Source organism: Balaenoptera physalus (genome assembly GCF_965194825.1).
Source record: "Balaenoptera physalus genome assembly, chromosome: 13".
Classification (NCBI taxonomy): Eukaryota; Metazoa; Chordata; class Mammalia; order Artiodactyla; family Balaenopteridae; genus Balaenoptera; species Balaenoptera physalus.
Window position 1 is genome coordinate 53435164 of NC_138892.1, and position 21202 is coordinate 53456365.

At 40.0% G+C, this 21202-nt stretch overlaps 1 protein-coding gene across 2 annotated transcripts in view; it reads right to left on the reverse strand.

The window, feature by feature from the left end:
* The window catches only part of SRGAP1 (SLIT-ROBO Rho GTPase activating protein 1), a 277465-nt gene that overhangs the window by 134126 nt on the left and 122137 nt on the right, over positions 1-21202 (reverse strand). For both annotated transcript variants that reach the window (XM_082422706.1, XM_082422705.1), the window contains exons 2-3: positions 10526-10721; positions 3378-3540 (exon numbers count right to left, since the gene is read on the reverse strand). In XM_082422706.1, the coding sequence (XP_082278832.1) occupies positions 3378-3540; positions 10526-10721 (359 nt within the window). The remainder of the gene's footprint in view (positions 1-3377; positions 3541-10525; positions 10722-21202) is intronic.

The window sequence follows — 21202 nt, forward strand, 5'->3', positions numbered from 1 at the left end:
CACTATGTTATTCTGATCAACAGGCTTCATCTACAGCTCTAAGGACCTAAATTTGAAATAGCTGATACTTGAATAATTGGGTATTATTATTTTTTTAAAGCTTCCCTTCTTTTACCTGTTGAAAACTGTCAAGCATAGGCAACTATTTCTAAAACTGGTTCTGATGTGATTAAAATTTAAGTCTTGAAGCTGTTCCCTATACCTATGCCTGGAATTAGGCATTCCTATAAGTGTCTTCCTGATTATTATATCCATTTGGAAACAAAAACATTCCTAGAATTACCTGCTCCAAGCTCCTTATTTGATAGAACAGTCTGGGTAAAAGGATTCTTGGTCAATGACTAAACTGAATACGACACAGCCGTGTAAGAGGCTATACCTGTCAAGCACCCAGCATCTAACTGGATCTCCATACGGACATGGGGTTATTTTTGAAAAACGAGTAAGTTGCAAAATCCCCTCCCAAGAAGAACAAGCATTATGCTCACTAAGGACTCCACAGAAGTTCTAAAGGTCAATTCAGACTGGTTCTGATCACTTCCTTCTGTTTTCATAAAAAATATGCTTCTGGAACCATATCAATGGAAGAAGAGCTGGAGAAGGAGACGGCCTGATGATTAAAAAAAAAAAAAAAAAGCAGAAAAGACTAGTCTTGCTTTTTCATCTAAAGGGATATGAAGTTCTCTGGACTTGACAGATATGGGTCCTGGCTTCCTAACTTTGCAGATGACAAACGTGTCCTAGTGGGCTGATCTGGCTCCTCAAGAAGCTCCAGTCTCGCCCTCTCTTATTCTTAATTTTAAGAACATGGAAAGGTGAGGCATGTCATCTGCTGGGTCTGCTTGAGGAGGTGGAATGTTATACCTGTCACTGTAATGACTATTAGCTTTCCAGCTGATCAGCAATTGTTAGGGGTGAGAAGACTGCTCTCCCCACTAAATGCTGAGGTAGCCAGGAGTCTGCTATAAGTAGGCAGCTTCCAAGGATTACAGTTCTTTGAGTCCCAGAAAATCTGGATAAGAAGAGAACTTCTAGGTAGCAAACAAGCAGGCATGGTGCGTGTGTACTTACTGTACATTCCTCAGGCCCTCTTTCAAGAGCCAAGAACTTATTTCCCCAACTACTGGGAATACTGGCTGCTGGCTGTCGAAACTTACAGCTGACCTCTCTCTCGGAATTACCCTTGGGAACTACCCTCCACCAAGGGGAGCTGCATCACCCCAAGATGACTTAGCCCCTCCCCAAGGGCAGCTCAAATCCAATGTCTGCAAAACAAAGGCGAGGCCTCCTTGGCGACAAGGAGCTCCTTGGCGACAAGCCTGAGCTCCCACAGGCTCACCTTCCCCTCCTGCCAGTCTAGCCTTCCCCACTCCCTTAGACAGAAGAGAGGACTCTCTTGAATCATCTCCCAAGGTCACAAAAGCAGAAGAGTTGGGATTCAAGTCCAAATCCATTTGACTCTCAGCCCTAAGTTTCCATCAACTTTATGAAGCCCTTGACTTTGACATACAAAACACAAATCCTTACAGCTTCGCAAGACATGCAAAGTCCCTTTTGATATGACAGTCCTTTCTAGCCTCACACCCCATCACTCACTCCCATACAACCCCTGGCCCAGTCACACCAAACTCTTTCCTTTCCCTGAACGTGTCACGCTTCTGCTTTCTACCTGGAATAGTTCATTGTTCTCGTCTGCTTGATGACCACCTCTATCTCCTACAGGTCTCACTTCAGGTGTTCCCTCCTCTATGAAGAATTTCCTGGCCCCTCAGGAGGGTTAAGATTTCCAGCCTTCAAGTTTCTACCGCAGGTTGTGTGTTCCCTTATTGTGGTAACTGTTAATTATTGTAATGGATTCTTTGTAGGCAGGGAACGTGTCTTTTCAACTCTGCTTCCCAGCCTGGCATTTTAAAGATGTTTTGCTGGATGGATAAATAAACGAAGTCAACTGAGGTGCTGGTCCCAGAAGCCCTGGCTGAAAGGTTGCCAGCACCCCCATGACTGGGAAACATCATACAGCGTCATACAAATTTGGATAAACTGTGACCTCCTTGAGCACGAGACTAGTTTTTCTTCATCGAAGTAACCTTTCCAAGACCTGACACCATCTCTCACTCATAGAGGACAGGACGCAAAAAGCCCATTGAACCAAATGAGGTCTTGGCAGAAAGGGCTGACGTACGAGAAAATTACTTACTTTCCTGGCTCAGTCTAAACTATTTTTTAAAAATCTCTATGTTTTAAGATACATAGGATATTTCTCTACGTGGTCTCTTCTTAATTAATATGTTCTTATTTCCAAATTTTAAAAATTTCTCCTTTGTTTGAAACTTTTTTTTTTTTCCTATTTAATAGAGCAAAAGAAAACTTCGAGTTTGCTAAATTCCATTTCTAGGTCAGAAATCAAATCTAATGTGGACACATCAAGCATGACTAAGAAGTTTCCCAGATGGCCTGCGTGACACAACTTTGTTTTAAGGGGTCCCTTTGAAACATAAATGTCTTTAATCTACAAGGTGGTTTTTCCCCCCACTTTCTGAAACTAATAATCACTTACTGAATAGATGTACAGATATTGGTATAGGCACCAAACACCCTGAGTATGAAGCTGAGGAGGTGGTGGAGAACGCTTGTCCTATAAACATACAAACCAAAAGCCAGTCCTATTGAGCAAGTAGCTGCATTCCCTACACAGGAAATTGTCCAATTTTGTTATTGTTCTCAACAAAGATGTCCAAACAACAAAAAAAATTGCTGAGAGCTGGCTGAGACTGGTAACGATGATATGAAGCCTTAAAAGCCCAGTTCCTTTTTTTTTTTTTTTTTTTTAAAGTGGATTTGGGAAGGAGGAAACTCTCTGGCATGTAAGGGACTGAATTTTCCATGCCCTGGGGAATTTTTTTGCTGTCACTCTCTCACAGCTTCTGCTGCTAGTCTGGTGGGAATAAGAAAAAAACTGTGATAACATTTTCCCAAGAGAGCAGCACATCTGGTTATCTTATTCTTCACAAGTCTCTGATCCTGTGTGAGCCCAAAACACAGAATTTAAAGCTTTTCCTCTCTGGTCTGATTTTTTTTTTATAACTACAGGCAGTCCATTCCTAAGCACAGAGGTGCAATTTGCAGGTACATCTCATTGCAAAATTCTGCTCACATCCTTCAGGTCACAGATTCGGTGCTTTACAACACTATGAGTGTGCCTGCTCGGATTTAACTTTTTGTTCTGTGTCTTTAAAATATCTGTTCACTTACTTATTTTTTGAACCTAATATTTATTGAATACAATTAAGTCATTAAGGCAGCAGACCCTTCTCAGTCTTGGTTACGGGCTCAGTGGTTATAGGGAAGCACACTCTGGCAGGATTGATGGAGGATACCTTTTTAAACATCCTGGTGGAATCTTCACTTATCTGCATGAACCGCATAATCACATTGTTCAGATAGATGTCACTCAAGGTTGCGTGGTCTTTGCTTTCTCTTCTCACTTGGTTCAGGAGCAAATACCAGCAGTTCACTGGAGACAACAAGTTCTGGTCTTTCCTAAGAAGTGAAGAAGAGAGAGAATTACCATCAAGTTCAAAGCTGCCCCAATCAGCTAAGGGAAAGTCACCAAGGCAAACTAGGAGCCACAACAGACGGGCATTGTCCCTGTTCTTTCTCCTCTGAGCATTGCTCATAGCACGACACTCGAGAGCCAGCAGAACAGCCTTCCAGGCTGGGAAGGCACCCAGCCAGCAATTCCCCTAAGCTTGGAAGAAAAAAACTTGGACCAAGAACACCAGTCAAAACCCACACTCCTGACCAGGGCATGGGACCCTAACATATACAGTACTAAGGCAGGCCTTCAGCTTTAAACACCCCATTGAAGAAAGCAGTTTATGTTTACATAAAAATCTATTGACTACTGTCTCACAGACAGACTGTGGTTTGCCGCTGAACCCAAAGCATGCTCTGAATGTCCAGTCTGTTGTTGGAAAAGAAATTTGGCTAGGTATACTTTCCATGGAACATACATGTGAGGATGATTTACTAATTCCCTGATACTTAACCTCCAGCCTCCCAAAAAGTGTTCCCAGGAAGCAGAACTTCATAGCATTGTCTCAGGGCTTGTGAATAGAACCAAGAAGTTTACTGGCTTATGACATGTCACATCTCCTTTTTAAACCCATTAAGTTATTTCAGATTTGTAACCACTCCTTGTTTTATTCTACATAATAAAGTGAAAAGTGAATATAAACCACAAAGGGCGACTTGTAAAAAGTTTTAAAGAAAAACTCCAAACAAAAGCTGTGATCGACGGGGATATTATTGCTTTAAAGAAAAAAAAAAAGTACAATGTTTGTTTTTTGTTTTTTTACTTTAAAAATCTAACTCTAAGATGGCAAAATGGCACAGAATGTTTATCCTAACTCAGGGACACTAGTGCTATTTTATCAGACATATTACCCTCCTAATATTCATGATGATTTATGATTCTGAATACTAATTAAATTAGAAAAATGATTAAAGAAGGTCTTTCAGCCCTTATGTCCCTCGGATTCAGGATTTAACCCTGCATCAGTCAAAACCCTCTCTAAAAGAAAGAGGAAGTAGACCACAGAAGTATGGATGGGTGTAAGGGAAGAAACCCCTGATCTAGGGTCCCAGCACTTATACCCAGAAGAGAAGCCTCCCACTCTCCCAGCTAGCACATTAAGAATTACACCCCAACCTAAAGAACCCTCCTTTTCTCTCAAAGCCATTGGGCAAGGGGCAATGGTTCTATGGCAGAATACTGAAGCCTTTCCACTGACATTCTCTAGCTGCCCAGCCCAAGAGGTAAATGCTACCTTATATTAACTTTTCTGTATATCCTTTATGATGAAGTAACCCATAAGTTCTTTGAGAACATTTCATACCTTTTTGTATCCGCAGAGCCCTGCCCGTGGTCAGCATTAAATAAATGTTATTTCATTCATTGAATAAACACTTTTTATTGCCTTAATAGTAAGTGATAACAGTGTCGACAACAACAATAACAACAGAGGCGGCTAAGCTATCATTTACTGAACACCTACTGAGCACACAAGTCCGCAACATGGACTATGGATCTACACTGCCTCGCTTCAAATCCCAGAACAATTACCTAGGAGATCTTGGCCAAATTATTTAAACCTCTCTGTGCCTCTGTTACTTCATTTGTAAAATGGGTAAAGCAACAGTACCGATCTCATAAGATTATGAGGATTATTTGAGTTAATATATATATTTTTAGTGCTTACTAGAATGCCTTAGATTCACAGTAAGTGCTGTGTAAAGTTAGCAATTTTCATCTAGCGGCTGGTCTAAAGACTTTACACACATTAACTCTACCTAATCCTTACCACTACAACTTAAGGCAGAGATGCTTTGTATCCCCTCTATCAATAAGAGAACTTGGGCTTCCCTAGTGGCGCAGTGGTTGAGAATCTGCCTGCCAATGTAGGGGACACGGGTTCGAGCCCTGGTCTGGGAAGATTCCACATGCCGCGGAGCAACTGGGCCCGTCAGCCACAACTACTGAGCCTGTGCGTCTGGAGCCTGTGCTCCGCAACGAGAGGCCGCGACAGTGAGAGGCCTGCGCGCTGCAATGAAGAGTGGCCCCCGCTTGCCGCATCTAGAGAAAGCCCTCGCACAGAAACGAAGACCCAACACACCCAAAAATAAATAAATAAATAATTAAAAAAAAAAAAAAAAAAAAAGACAACTTAGGCTTTAGCAAGGCACAATGATTTGCTCAAGACCAAAGCTGGTGTCAGAGAAAGTCTCTGAGTCCAGGGAGGTTGATCCAAGCCTTGGTCTTTCTACCATGCAGTGGCAACTTCAGGCCAGGGATTATCCTACACAACAAGCATCCCCAAACTAAGTAAGAGCTAGACTCCATAGCCCAGCTTAAATGACTGGTAAAGTAAAGGTGCTAAAGATTTAACATTTGTTTCTTGAAGAGAAGGAATACTGAGTGCATACCCCATGTCAGCTATCAATCACATCAACGATTTGTTATGTTTCTCATTTACTGGTCATAAAATCTCATTTTACAAGTTAGGAAACCAAGGCTCAGAAAGGTTAAGCAACTTGACCAAAGTCACACAGTAGAGCCAGTATTCAAACCAGGTCTGTTTGACTCTTTCCTAAAGGGCTGTCTTTGATTTATTCCCCCCTAACCCTGGTTTGTCCTTTCTGTAGACTTATTACCTTATCTTCAGTTCTGTAGTCAATAATAAACTTACTCAAGTCAAGGAAAATTCCAAGCTGCCTACCTTTTGAAGAAAACTAGTGAAAAAACCAGGAGGAACAAAAGATGGCAGCTGATCCACTCAGGGATCAGACTAAGGTGCATGGGCCCATCCATGTTTTCAGTTCACAAGAGATTACCAAGTACAGAACACAGAAGGAGACATTCAAAAATATTTACTGAATGTACAAATGGGCTGTCTTCTTATTTGCAATCACTTCTAAAAAGGGACAGTTTCTATAAATGAGGATCTAGTACTGGCTCCAGTCTCTGTCAAGCACATTTGATATTTGCTCACCCTGGGAACCATCACCAAAATTTATTTCTATGCTGACCAACACTAGAGGTTAAAGTCACCCAAAAACAAAAATAAAAAAGTATTCCCTACCCAGAATAATTCTGCATTTGCTTCCGCAAAAGGACCCCTACTTCCTTTTTTTCTGCAAAAGTTCCTACCTTTTTTTTATGATGAGAAGGGTTAGAAAAATTTTTTTTATTGACGTAGAGTTGATGTACAATATCATATAAGTTACAGGTGTAACAATATAGTGATTCACAATTTTTAAAGGTTGTACTCCATTTATAGTTATTATAAAATATTGGCTATATTCCCCGTGTTGTACAATATATCCTTGTAGCTTATTTTATACATAATAGTTTGTACCTCTTAATCCCCTACCCCCAGGTTGCCCCTCCCCACTTCCCTTTCTGCACTGGTAACCACTAGTTTTTTCTCTGTATCTGTGAGTCTGGTTTTTCCTTATTATATTCACTAGTTTGTTGTATATTTTAGATTCCCCATATAAGTGATATCATACAGTATTTGTCTTTGTCTGACTGATTTCACTTAGCATAATACCCTCCAAGTCCATCCATGTTGCTGCAAATGGCAATATTTCATTCTTTTTTATGGTTGAGCAGTATTCCATTGTGTATATTTAACACAGCTTCTTTATCCATACATCTGTTCATGGACACTTAGGTTGTTTCCATACCTTGGCAACTGTAAATAATGCTGCTATGAATATTGGGGTGCATGTATCTTTTTGAACTAGTGTTTTTGTTTTTTTTGGATATATACCCAGGAGTGGAATTGCCAAAAAGGAAATGCAGATGGCCAACAGGCACATGAAAAGATGCTCAACATTGCTAATCATCAAGGAAATGCAAATCAAAACTACAATGAGGTATCACCTCATTGTAGTGTCAGAATGGCCATCATCGAAAAGAACACAAATAACAAATGATGGCGAGGATGTGGAGAAAAGGGAACCCTCCTACACTTTTGGTGGGAATGTAAATTGCTGTAGCCACTGTGGAAAACAGTATGGAGGTTTCTCAAAAAACCTACCCTTTCTTTTTTTTTTTTTATTTTATTTTTGGCTGCACTGGGTCTTCATTGCTGCGCTCGGGCTTTCTCTAGTTGCGGCGAGCAGGGGCCACTCTTCGTTGCGGTGCATTGGCTTCTCATTGCAGTCGCTTCTCTTGTTGTGGAGCACGGGCTCTAGGAGCACAGGCTCTAGGAGCACAGGCTCAGTAGTTCTGGCGCAGGGGCTTAGCTGCTCCGCAGCATGTGGGATCTTCCCGAACCAGGGCTCAAACCCGTGTCCCCTGCATTGGCAGGCAGATTCTTAACCACTGCACCACCAGGGAGTCCCTACCCTACTTTTTATGTAGGATCCAAGGCCACAGAAGGGTGTAAAATGAAACTGCAAAGCCAATGGTGAAGGCTAAGATGCGCTTCTCTACAACCCCCTTCCATTTGGAGCCCAGGCTGAGCAGACGGGCCTCCTTGTTGTCCCCTGTGTCGGTGGGCGAGTGGCTTTCTGTTCTACCATTTCAATGAGATAGTAGTTCTGTTGCTCCTGACTTTAGGCTGTGATGCAATGCAATAGGATTGGCGATGGGGAAGTCCTCCCTTCCAGCTCCCTACCTTGCATAAGCCTCATCTTCTGTCCCCACGTGGGACTAAAGGGTGATATAATCACCACTCAAGTTTTCAACTCCCTTTTCCTTTTTTGGCCTCTGGAAATTTCCCTTACTTTACTGAGTTCAGTTATACATTTAAAGTGATGTCTATTATATTTTAGTCAGCATTTCCAGGAGTTTTACAGCACAAATATTTTTCATATTATCTAGTTCATTGTATTTCCAGAAATGAAAGACTGGGAGGTCTTTTTAGTATCTCCTAAACAAGTCTATTTCTTTCTACCTGCAGTGTTGCTAGTTCATGCCATTATGGTGAGGGTCCTCTACCTGGTCTCCCTCCCTTGACTGTGTCCTCCTCCAGCCCCCAATCCTATCTACGGTCTTTGTCATCATCTCAAAATGCAGGTGTGAGCTGGTCTTCCTTCTACTTAAAACTCTACGAAGGCTTCTCAGGCCCTTAGGATAAAGGGCAAACCTCCTGGTATGATCCACAGGCCTCCATGATCCGGCACAAGGTACACCTGGAGCCACACAGCTCACAACCTCGCTACTCACTCCCACCGGACTACTTCCTGCTCTGCAAAGCTACCCTACACCCCTTCCCTCTGGTCTCTTAGGAGTGATGTTCCCCTTGCCTGAACCTCCTGCTCTGGTCCCTTTACTGGCCAACTAGTCCTTTGGGTCTTCACTTAACGTATCACTTCTTCCAGGACCTTTCCTGGACCCTGCTGTCCCCACCTCCACTGTAGAATGGATTTCTGTCAGGTCTGTCCCTGGCATCCTGCATTTACCCCTGTCAGAGCACACTCTATTGGAGTTGTCTCCCTACTTGTGTCTCAGATTTTTTTTTTAAATTAATTAATTAATTAATTAATTTTTGGCTGTGTTGGGTCTTCGTTTCTGTGCGAGGGCTTTCTCTAGTTGCGGCAAGCGGGGGCCACTCTTCATCGCGGTGCGCGGGCCTCTCACTGTCGTGGCCTCTCTTGTTGCGGAGCACAGGCTCCAGACGCGCAGGCTCAGTAGTTGTGGCTCACGGGCCTAGTTGCTCCGCGGCATGTGGGATCTTCCCAGACCAGGGCTCGAACCCGTGTCCCCTGCATTGGCAGGCAGATTCCCAACTACTGCGCCACCAGGGAAGCCCTGTGTCTCAGATTTAAATTCTAGAGTAAATCTCATCAGAAAAACCTGCATGTATTTTTTTTTTAAACAAATGAAGTACAGTTGACAGTGAACATAGGTTTGAACTGTGCAGGTCTACTTACACAGATTTTTTTCAATAAATATAGTACCTGTGGGACTTCCCTGGTGGCACAGTGCTTAAGAGTCCGCCTGCCAAGGCAGGGGACACGGGTTCGAGCCCTGGTCCGGGAAGATCCCACATGCCGCGGAGCAACTAAGCCTGTGCGCCACAACTACTGAGCCTGCGCTCTACAGCCCGTGAGCCACAACTACTGAAGCTCGTGTGCCTAGGGCCCATGCTCTGCAACAAGAGAAGCCACCGCAATGAGAAGTCCATGCACTGCAACGAAGAGTAGCCCCCGCTCGCCGCAACTAGAGAAAGCCCACGTGCAGCAACGAAGACCCAACACAGCCAAAAATAAAAATAAAAAATAAATTTATATAAAAAAAATAGTACCTCTATTTTCATTACATCCTTAAATTAACTAGATGTGGGGGAAAGTTTCTGTTCAGTTAGAGATCACAATATGTAGAACTTGGGTTTGAGTCCTGATTCTGTCCATAACTTTTTCAGCTTCCTGCCTTTAGGTGACTCATTTATCAATTCCTTTGTTTTTGAGGCAGAGATAGCAGTATGTGGACTTTCGACTGTGCAGGGGATTGGTGCCCCTAATCCCTGTGTTCTTCAAGGGTCAACTGTGCAATTAATATAAGGTTTAATTACGCTAGATTGTACGCATTTTACCAAAGGCCCTTGTTTTAAGTCAGTCTCAACTGCAATGACCACAAGCATGATTGGGGGATGGGGTATAAATTTAAGCAACCCTCACTGCTTATTTTCATGTAAGATCACTATACAGAAATCTTGAGGTCTTTGCTTGAAGAATCAGCTATTTAAAATTTGCCCATCCAAATACCTACCTGTGTTAAACAACAACTCCTAGTGTATTTATTGGAAAGAGAAACATGTCAAGAGAATACTATTAGTTTAAAATGTAATACATTTATGCTCATAAATTATAAATGCAGAGGGTTGCTTTTATCTATGGGGATATATCAATCAACAACTTTTCAGACAAAAATGGAAAATTCTAAAACCAATAAGGGTGGTAAAAAGATAGGATATCCCCTTGGAAAGGTGAATTTGAGTCAAGTCCCTCTTACTTGTACTGTTGATGATCCTTAGTGCTTCTTGTTTTCGCCATGAACCTTTCTGCTAACTTTTCTAGGTTCCGAGAATATTCCGTCTCAATTTCGGCTTTTTTCCGGAAGAAATCTTGCAGGTCCTGCAGAAGCTGAACTCGCATCTCTGTTTGCTGCTCCAGGCATTTCTGTTGTTCTACCAGTTGAGCACGAATTTCTGAGGAGAGAAGAGAATCCATTTGATGATTTCACGAAAACTACTGAGGTGTGCTGGTTATGTGCAAGATAAAAATAATGAATCCTATTATACATTTAGCTCTGTATTGGACCTTTACGAGGCTGCTGTGTTCAGGTTGGGTCTTTAAGTAAGATATCTGCTGACCCTGTAAAAGAATGAGATAAGCCTCTGGAAAGAATGTAATAAATTAGAATAGAAACATGGATTACATTTGCAATGCCACAAACATGCGTGGAGTCATGAGCGGAAAAAAAATGAAAGCCTTTCAGATAACAATTTGTAACACGTTACATCTTTGGGTAGCTGAGGACATTGTAGTTTTTTAAACAGCATTTTACCTCAATTATCCTTTTTCAGTTTGAATGGCAAAGAAGTGAGCATCATTTCTTCCAGACTTCTGAACCTTCTCAATTTCTTTGCCAGTTGGCACATACAAACACTGACATCTGGTAATTTTTATTTAGTGCATAAATTTCTAGTTTGTAAAACACATAGCTTCAGGGTTTATAGGAATGCCACACCTAAAAATAATTTCCTTTTATATCCAAATAATCCATTCGTTATGGGGCAATCCTTGGATTCCACTTTATTATTCTGATCACAAGATCAAGAGCCCTTCACTTGGCTTTCACTTTTTCCCCATTGCTCAAACTAAGTCTTATTGACACATATAATCTGAAAAGAATCCTTTGACAATTTTAATACATTAGGAACAGGAAGGTTAGTCATTTAGTGATTTAGTAGAAACACAAAAGCAAAAGTGTGTCACGCAAAACTATCTGCAAATGACTGTAACAATGAACCATGTGTGTTTTGGAAAATAAGATACAGTAACTATTAACTACTGACTTGTTTTTGTTCTGAGACTCAGGGCTAACATCCAAAGACAAGAATATTCATACTGGAAAACTTCTTTATTTCATCCTTCCCATTGTCGGGTGCATAGTCCCTAAAAGTGAGGGCTGAATCTAATTCAGTGGAGTTTAAGAAATTGATGTCCAAATAGCACCTCAATTTCTTCCCATGCTTCTTCTTAAATAAAGACTGAGCTGACAGTACGTATGCACATACTTGACCATGTGTAATCAGGCTCATTAACAGCAGGGCCATCCAGGTCTGAATGAGGAGTCAGGAAATTTGCTCAACTTAACAGCTAGTAACAATCTAATGCTTACTGTTCTACACCCTAATGAAGTGGATACTAGTATTACCCTCATTTTGCAAAGAAGAAACTGAGGTTTAATGAGATGACATACTTCATCTAGAGACTTCACCTTGTAAGTGGCACCTGCAGGACCTCTAAGCCAGGTCCGTCCATCAATTAATTGAACGCTTCTGCCTAGCTTTCATCCGTGCAACATGTTTTAAGTACCTACAGTGTGCCAGGCCTATATCCTGGCAAAGAAGATACAGTAACTATGAAACAAGGTCTCTGATCTCAATAAGCTCATGTCCAAACAGCATGCTTTTGGGGGAGTCCCGGGAGAAGATAGGAAAGCATTTCTCAAGCGTCCTCTCTTGGTTTCTCCACTTGGAGATTGGGGGAATCCTATTATTAATCTCATAAAAGTGTGGTGAACACCAAAGTGAAGACATTATTACAGGCTTTTAACTACCACGAACAGCAGCTGGTTTTTAGTCCATCAAAGTAAATATTTTTCAATACAGTATTATAATCAGCATGTCTGCCAAACTCTCCCCCACAAATACAGACCTAGTTTTGTTTCATAAAGAAAGAAAAAAAAAAATCAAGGGTGGGGGCATTTCTCATCCAGGAACTCTTTTTTGATGAATTAATTTTAGCACATCTTGCTGTGCTAAGTGGAAAAAAAAAATCAGTCGTCTTCGGCTGTCAATGAGTTCTGTTCTGTTTTGTTTCTTCCCCCCTCCTGCTTTTGTTTCTGTTTTTTATAAAAAACTTTTATTATAAAAACATGTGTATATTATTTAAAAATTTAGCTCACGGTGTGTCAAAGTATTACTTGCTTTATTCTTGTCTTTTCTTATTAAATCCAGTACCTGGTGAATGGGCTATTTCCTTTTTATTCTTAGGTTTTATAATATGTAAAGTTACTATTCCATTTGTTCTTTTTGTTTTTGTAGAAGTACACAAAAATTATATGGGCTTCCTTCTTGGATCTCATTCTTAGATTTTCTCTTGCTTGCTTCCTTCAGGGTTTAAAATGAAGAACTAGGGAGTTTTGAGAAGGAGGACTCTATTTTAAACAGTTACAATCCCATCTTCATTTTGCAGGGAGTAACTGTTATTTCACATTATCTGTAATTTCCCAGTCAAAATAGGACACTGGCAACATTTTCAATAGTGGGAAAAGTGGAGGGACAGAACCTAGAGAAAAAGTAGGCTCCAAAAATCGGAGAAGGAGAATTTGTTTGATTATCTTTTAATTTAGAAAAGTTTAGGACAAATGAGGAAAAGATCACAAGGAAATCACAAGCACAATGAGATACAACTTCACATCCACTAGGATGGCCGTAATCAAAAAGACGCAAGTGTTGGTGAAGGGTGGAGAAACTGGAACCCTCATACACTGCTGGTAGGAATGTAAAATGGTACAGCCACTTTGTAAAACAATGTGGCAGTTCCTCAAAAGGTTGACATAGACTTAACAAATCTACTCCTAGGTATATACCCAAGCGAAAACACACTTCCACACAAAACATATAGACAAATGGTTATGGCAGCATGATTCATAACAGCTGAAAAGTGGAAATAATCTAAATGTCCATCAATATGGAACAGAAAAACAAAATGAGATCTAGCCATACAATGGAATATTATTCATCCATAAAGAGGAATGAAGTACTGTTTCATGCTTATATTGAAAATATAAGCTTAGTGAATAAAACTAGTCACTAATGGAAAGTGTGATTACATTAATGTGAAATGTCCAAAAGAGACTAATCCATAGAAACAGAAAATAGATTAGATGTTGACTAGGGCTGGAGGTGTTGGGGAAAATGGGAAGTGACTGCTAAGGGGTGCAGGGTTTTTTTTTGGTGGGGGGTGATGAAAATGTTCAAAAAGTGATTGTGGTGACAGTTATAAAACAGTGAGTATACTAAAAAGCAGTTAATTGTACACTTTAAATGGGTATATTGAATGATATATAACATATCTCAATATAGCTGTTATCTTAAAAAAGATAGAATGCCATATCACAATTCATTGAAATTTTGGTTGAGACATTTCTGAGAATGATAACAGTAGTAACAACAAAATGATTCCTTGGGACTTCCCTGGCGGTCCAGTGGCTAAGACCCCGCCCTCCCAATACAGGGGGCCCGGGTTTGCTCCCTGGTCAGGGAACTAGATCCCACATGCCGCAACGAAGATCGAAGATCCTGCTTGCCGAAACTAGGACCCGGCGCAGCCAAATAAATAAATAAATAAATAAATAAAATAATAATAAAAAAAATGAGTCCTCCTATTTCCACACCTCATACTTTTTAGTAGTTTATCAAATTAGAAAACATATGGGCAAGCACTTTAAAATGATGTCTTCACAAAATGGCTCTTGCTTCAATATTTTAACTTCATCTTGAATTTATCTGTGAGTCAGAATAGTAAATTTAATTACTGGCTAGCATCATTTGTACGTTAATTATTACAATGTCTAATGGTATAGAAAAGATTTACCTAATAGACCATCAGGAGGGGCTTATCACCATGACTCCCAGACAACTGCATAAAACAGCGCAAACTCTTTCAGGCAGAAAAATGCCATCTCTGAGGAGGCTCCAAGCAGCTATTATTTAAATCTAGGGCAGGACCTACTAAATACTAATAATGGCCATTTTAAAGGAGCTAAAATTTACTGGGTTTTTTTATGACTTATCTAATTTCTGTTCTACCAGAGCATCACCACAGGATGAACCAACATCAGTAATCCAACAAGAATAACACACAAAAAGACTATGCTTTCAAACTACACAATTAATTTGTTTAAAAAATTGAAATAGTTCCTCTAAGCTACAGAAATATTGACTAATACTTACCAAATAAAATGGAATTGCCTAGGAAAGGAGGAAACGGAGGCATTTCTTGCTATTGCTCTGATAAAGGGAAGTCCTAACCCTTAAAATAAATTTGTGTGAGACCACAGAGTGTGATGCATGTTTCATGGAAAGATTGAGGCCAGGCTGGGCTGTTTCTCTAATATGTTACTGAATAATTAGGACTAGGACATAAAATTGATAGACTGGGTGTGATACTCGTGCTCATCCAGCAAAAAATAAAAACACAGTAACACTTCTAAAGCATCACAAACCATCTCAATTATTTCATAGTCTTGTTTCGTCAGATTTTCCTTATGATGCCAAAAAAGTCTACATTGTGTGTGGATTTATCAGTACCTTTACTTGTGGGCTATAAGGAATTCTCCCAAATAACAGGTAAGAACCACTGGAATATCTTTAAAGAGAAGAACCTAATTAGACTAACTGGTTCCATCAATCGTTCACATAATCATTGCTGATGTGAATATTTATATAATCTTGCAGCTACTGATTAACTAAACACTAGGTGCAAACTTCTGTGAAACATGCTGGGACCTCCCTGGTGGCGCCATGGTTAAGAATCTGCCTGTCAATGCAGGGGACACGGGTTCAAGCCCTGGTCCAGAAAGATCCCACATGCCGCGGAGCAACTAAGCCCGTGCACCACAACTACTGAGCCTGTGCTCTAGAGCCCATGAGCCACAACTACTGAAGCCGGTGCACCTAGAGCCCGTGCTCTGCAACAAGAGAAGCCACCGCAATAAGAAGCCCGCGCACCGCAACAAAGAGTAGCCCCCGCTCGCTGCAACTAGAGAAAGCCTGCGTGCAGCAACGAAGACCCAAGGTAGCCAATAAATAAGTTAATTAATTAAAAAAAAAGAAATATGCTAAAAAGTCTAAAAAGGCTAGAAATTTGGAGTAAAAAAAAATCCATAAATGTGAATGAACTTTATTAATTTTTTTGTGTGTGTGATTAGACTGAATAAGCAAAGACCGTTTCTTCAATTCACTAGAAATCTGAACCCAAGATTTATGCTTCTTTTACACTCTGCACCTTATGGACCCATGTTGGAGTTACGGTGTCACCTATTACAAGTCACATGACATGGGGCAAGTTGCGTAACATCTCGAAAAATAAGAGTTCCACCTCACGAGGTTGTGGTGAGAGAATTAAATGAGATGATATAAGTGAAAAGCATGCTGCAATCTGTAAACCACTATGAAACAGATGGAGATGTTATTATTACTAGTATCAGCAGGCTTTCACTAGAAAAATATTTATTGACTATTTCCTTGTGCCAGACTCCCTTCTAGTGGCTCTAAATAACAGACTGGAAATCACAAGCCCTATCCCTCAGTGAGAAGACAGCCAAGACAAACAGATAGTGAGAGCTAGTGATCTTCAGGGCCTTGATTTACCAATGTCGAGGAGCAACGGGAGGAGGTGTGAGGAGGCAGTATATGCCTGCTCGGGAAACGAGGCAAACACTGAGGGGGTGATCCTGGGAGGGACTCAGCAGTGTGTTGGCAGACACAAAGGGGAAGGGCATCCCAGGCTGAAAGAACACAGGCACAGGCAGGAGGGGAGAACAGGAAGAGTACCTTGCCAAGTGCTTCTCTGTGCTAAAACCTACCTCTGGCTGGGTAATGGGTCTAGTCATGGGCTAGGTCAGAAAGGATCCCACATGGTAGACTAAGGAGTAAAATTTTATCTTTTAGGCCAGTTTCCCCAACTGGCTTGATGGTAAGAGCTACCAGGGGTGATTACTAAAAATACCTGTGTCCAGGTCCCTCAGCTGGATATTTTGATTCTGTTGGTCTGACAGGACCTGGAACAGAGGATTTTAACTAAGTACCCAGGTGAATCTTACCACTGGGCAACTGTAGGAAACACCAGTGGGGAGGAATTGAACAATTCTGAACAAGAGAGACACATGATCAGATCTGCATTCTAGAAAACAGCACAAATAAATGAATAAATAAATGAAATGAAAGGCTACGTATCCTATAGCTTATTAAATTGTTTCCTTTGTAAGCTACAGGGGTCCTCATTTGAATTACGAATTATTGGGCAAAACAAACCAACACCACCGACAAAAACCCTCACAAGAATGAATGGTATCCATGCTTTTCTCTGCCTAAGCCTATTATCTTAATTAGTTATGAATCACTCATTTCTGTCATCTGGTGTGGAACTAATGAGTGTGTCCACGTTATCTGTTATCAGAGAGGAGAAGCTGACTGTCAACCACATTGTAGGAAAAAAGCTGTGCTGCCCAATATGTAGCCATCTGTCACACTGAGCACATGAAACGTGGCTGCTCCAAACTGAGATGTGCTCTAAGTGTAAAGTACACAGAGGACTTCAAAATCTTAGGGTGGGGAAAAAAAAAGAACATAAAAGTGTCTCATTAATATTTTTTATATTAGTTAATGTTAGAATTAAAAATTTTAGATATTTTGGGTTATAAAAAGATGTTAAAATTAATATCATCTGTTCGTCTCCTTTTTTTTTTTTTAATGTGACTGCTAAAGAAAATTTAAAACTGGAAATGTGGCTCATCTATAGGACAATTCTCCTCTAGTACATGAGTGAATTAGCAACTAAGTTTCTCGTAAGCGGAATCTGGAATGTGGGGTTACCATCAGCAAAGGTCTTTGAAGAGTTAGCGGACTTGAGATCAGAAGACAAGATTTAGGCACAAGGCAAATACGGGGTAGAATACAGAGTATCAAGACGTCGGTTCCAGTTAGAAGTAGGACCTTGGAAGAGTAACCATCTCTGTGGAACTCATGTTTCCTCAACTGCAAAATGATCGTTAATCATAACTGCCATACTCGCCTCCGAAAGGCAATAGAAGGCTTCAATGAGATGAGATATATAAAGACTTCCTCATCATGTCAAACACTGTATTGGCTATTTATCATATAATGTGGATTGAAAAAAGGAAAATACAACTTCTAGATTTGATGGTGTCAACTACACAGACTAAAGGACTTTCAGAAAAGGAAAGACCATAGGCCAGCTGGGGTCTTCATCAGTGACAGCTTCAGAGGTAGTTGGCCCTGCACTGCATTTAAAGGATATGTAAAATTTGGAAGGCTATGCAAATCTGGGGAATGGAAAAGTAGTTCTTTAAATAACTGAAAATGGTAATTCTTGATACCCTGGCCCAGAAGAGTAAGGTTCTGGGGAAGGAAGTTTAGGGTGGCTGGACCAGGTTACTGCCTCATGGAAAATATAACTCCCTAAAGTCTTTTTCTACTTCTGACTTTTGAAATCACCAACGACTTAAATCACCAACGACTTAGGCAAACTAAATACCATAGACGTATATGAAATCGGTTTGCTTCCATTCTAAGCTCGAACCATGGCTGCATCCTAGAACTCCAGAGATAATTAGCACATTTGTGAGGGAGTAGAGTTAATGATAAAACCTTTTGGAATAAAATAAGAAAGGGTCCTCTCAGCACAGTCAATCCTCACTGTATGGATATGAAAGTAAAGTCAATTTCACAACATTTCCTGCACTTAAAGAGAGGCTGTGTCTGTTTTTCTGAGTTCTCATAATAATATCTTCATTTGAAGTGACATTTACCTCAGTATTATTTTAGAATAAAGCTTACTACAAAAGCATCAGTTTTGGGGCTTCCCTGGTGGCGCAGTGGTTGAGAATCTGCCTGCCAATGCAGGGGTCACGGGTTCGAGCCCTGGTCTGGGAAGATCCCACATGCCGCGGAGCGACTAGGCCCGTGAGCCACAATTAGCTGAGCCTGCGCATCTGGAGCCTGTGCTCCGCAGCGAGAGAGGCCGCAATAGTGAGAGGCCCGCGCACCGCGATGAAGAGTGGCCCCCGCTTGCCGCAACTAGAGAAAGCCCTCGCACAGAAACGAAGACCCAACACAGTCATAAATAAATAAATAAATAAAAATTGTATAACTTAAAAAAAAAAGAAAGAAAGAAAGAACCATTAAATTAAAAAAAAAAAAAAGCATCAGTTTTCATAGCGTTTGAAAGCCAAATATTATATTTTGGTCCAGATAACATTTTCAGGAAAAGTATAGAAAACAAATTTGTATTTTTTTTTTTTCCAGATGAAAGCTAGCCAGGGTAAAAGGCAATAAATTAAGTTGATCAATTATTGCAGTTTAACTACATTGTAGGAAAGGCCAGTTTAAGGAAGTACAGATCTGAGTGATTAGCTTTAGTGCTTTTATTTAGAATGCACAAGAGGCAGGACTTCATTAACTTCCCTATAATTAAGCAAGAACACTTAAGACCATATTAGTAGATTGATTTTTACTACCAGAAAAAGACAGTGTGTGGAAATCACTGATCTATAGAGAGTCCAAAGATTTACATTTTGGAATGGCTGTGTCACTGACAAAGGTTCAAGGCATTCTTTAAACGTTGACATTCTTTCCTGAAATAATTCAACATGGAGTCTCATGGAGTAAACATGTTACACATGTTTTTCTCTAAATAAGTTTTAAGAATGAAAAACTTTTAAACTAGCTTAAATCTTCTGTATTGAATTAATTGCAAATAGAGGCTTTTTTCAAATTATAATTTTAAAGCATCTACTAGAACACAGTTTAACCCCACAAACAATTTACCATTTATGTCGAACAGGAGAATATTTACTGAGTTCCTACTATGTTCCAGATGCTGTGATAAGTACTTGATGTAGTTTAGCTCACTTCATTCTTACAGCAAACCTATTATGTAATGCCTCCATTACATACATGAGGAAATTGAAGCAGGAGGTTAAGTGTTTGGTCCAAAGTTATACAATGAATAAGTACTAGAGCTTAGATTCCCATTCAGGTTTGTCTGACTCCAAAGTTCATGATGCAAAATTATAACCCTCAACAATTACACATAGTGTGCAATTACACAAAGCAAGCCTAAGTGATCTAGGCCTAGCCTTAGAGATAAGTTATTAGAATGTATATAGATGCTGTATATAACTATTAATGTATCAAATAAAAGTTTAAGTGTCAAATGTCTAACATCATTTAGAAAAGCAATAAAAATTGCATTTCTATCTCTTACTTAAAGAAAGCCAAAAGCCAAAAAAAAACCAAAAACAAAACCAACATTTTACAAAAACTAGCTAACTGGCTAATGCTAATTCCCTAGTACTTCCTGAATGTCACAGCTTTATGGGAAACCATGTATTTTGGTCAATTGCTTTTGTTTTAAAACATTACTGTACTACGGCTATTATGTTACAATGACTGTAGAGCTTTGAACTATATAGCTTATGAATCCCTTGAAAACAAATATCATGTCTCTAAATTTACAGACAGCACATAATAGATACTCAATAACTACCTCTGATGAATGCTTGCTTCAGTAAAGATAATTAGTTACTAAAATGCTTCATTACCCACATCCGGACACAGGACTCAAATTTTGCTCATTCATAAAATGTGTTTCCCGCCCCATCTCCCTGCAACCCACCACCCCATCACTACACCTCTTCATTCTTGGCTCCATGTGGTCCTGCTGGCATCCAGCCCTACAAGCTTTCCCACATAAACAATGTTCTACTCAGTCAACAGTTGAAAAGAACTCCAGTTAAATCCAGTGAAAATCATGTTTTAAACATCTCTCAGTTAAAGGTATCTTTTATATGCCCATTTCTAACCTAAGAGAAAACCTTCATCTAGGAAAATAAAGGAAGCACTAATCATTTCACTTAATTTTCCTTAGGCTTCTATTAGAGACTTTGATTGGATTGCTAGTGGCAACTTTATATCTTATTTTTATTTAACTACAGTTCAATAAATGAGAGCTCCAATAACCTCTGGCTCCAAGTGAACTACCTGAACTCTAACTCAGGAGCTGATACAAGGAAACTGGAAAGTCGCCTAGTTACCTGTGCTTCCTTAACATTCATTTCACAGCTGGAAGCCACAATTCTGGATCATAGAATAAATACCTTTCAATCCTAGGCTACAAAATCCTCAAAGAGATGGCAATTTAAAAAATCACATATAGCTCTATACATCTATATATGTAAATACACACACACATATATATTATATATATGTATATTTTTAATGATTTTTTTAGGTCTAAGCAAATACTGAACATCAACCAGCTTGTGAAAATGTCAGAAATTATAATTCTCTTCTTCATTTCATCTCTTCAAAGTACCACAGAAAATGTCCAATTTGATATGCAACCTATGTATTAAAGTAACATTCTTCTATTTTATCCTCAGATGAAAGCCAAATTCTATAGTAAAAGTTACTTCTGGTCCTGCAGGCTCAACCTGTACCCACATAACCTGCAGAAATCGAATTCAACGATGTTCTCTCATTGTCTGCTCAACAAGCCAAGGAGTGAGTACAAAAATGCTTACCCTTTTCATCCGACACACATTTACCGAGTAACTTTCAGGTGCTGGGCCCTGGAGAAGAAAAGATAAACC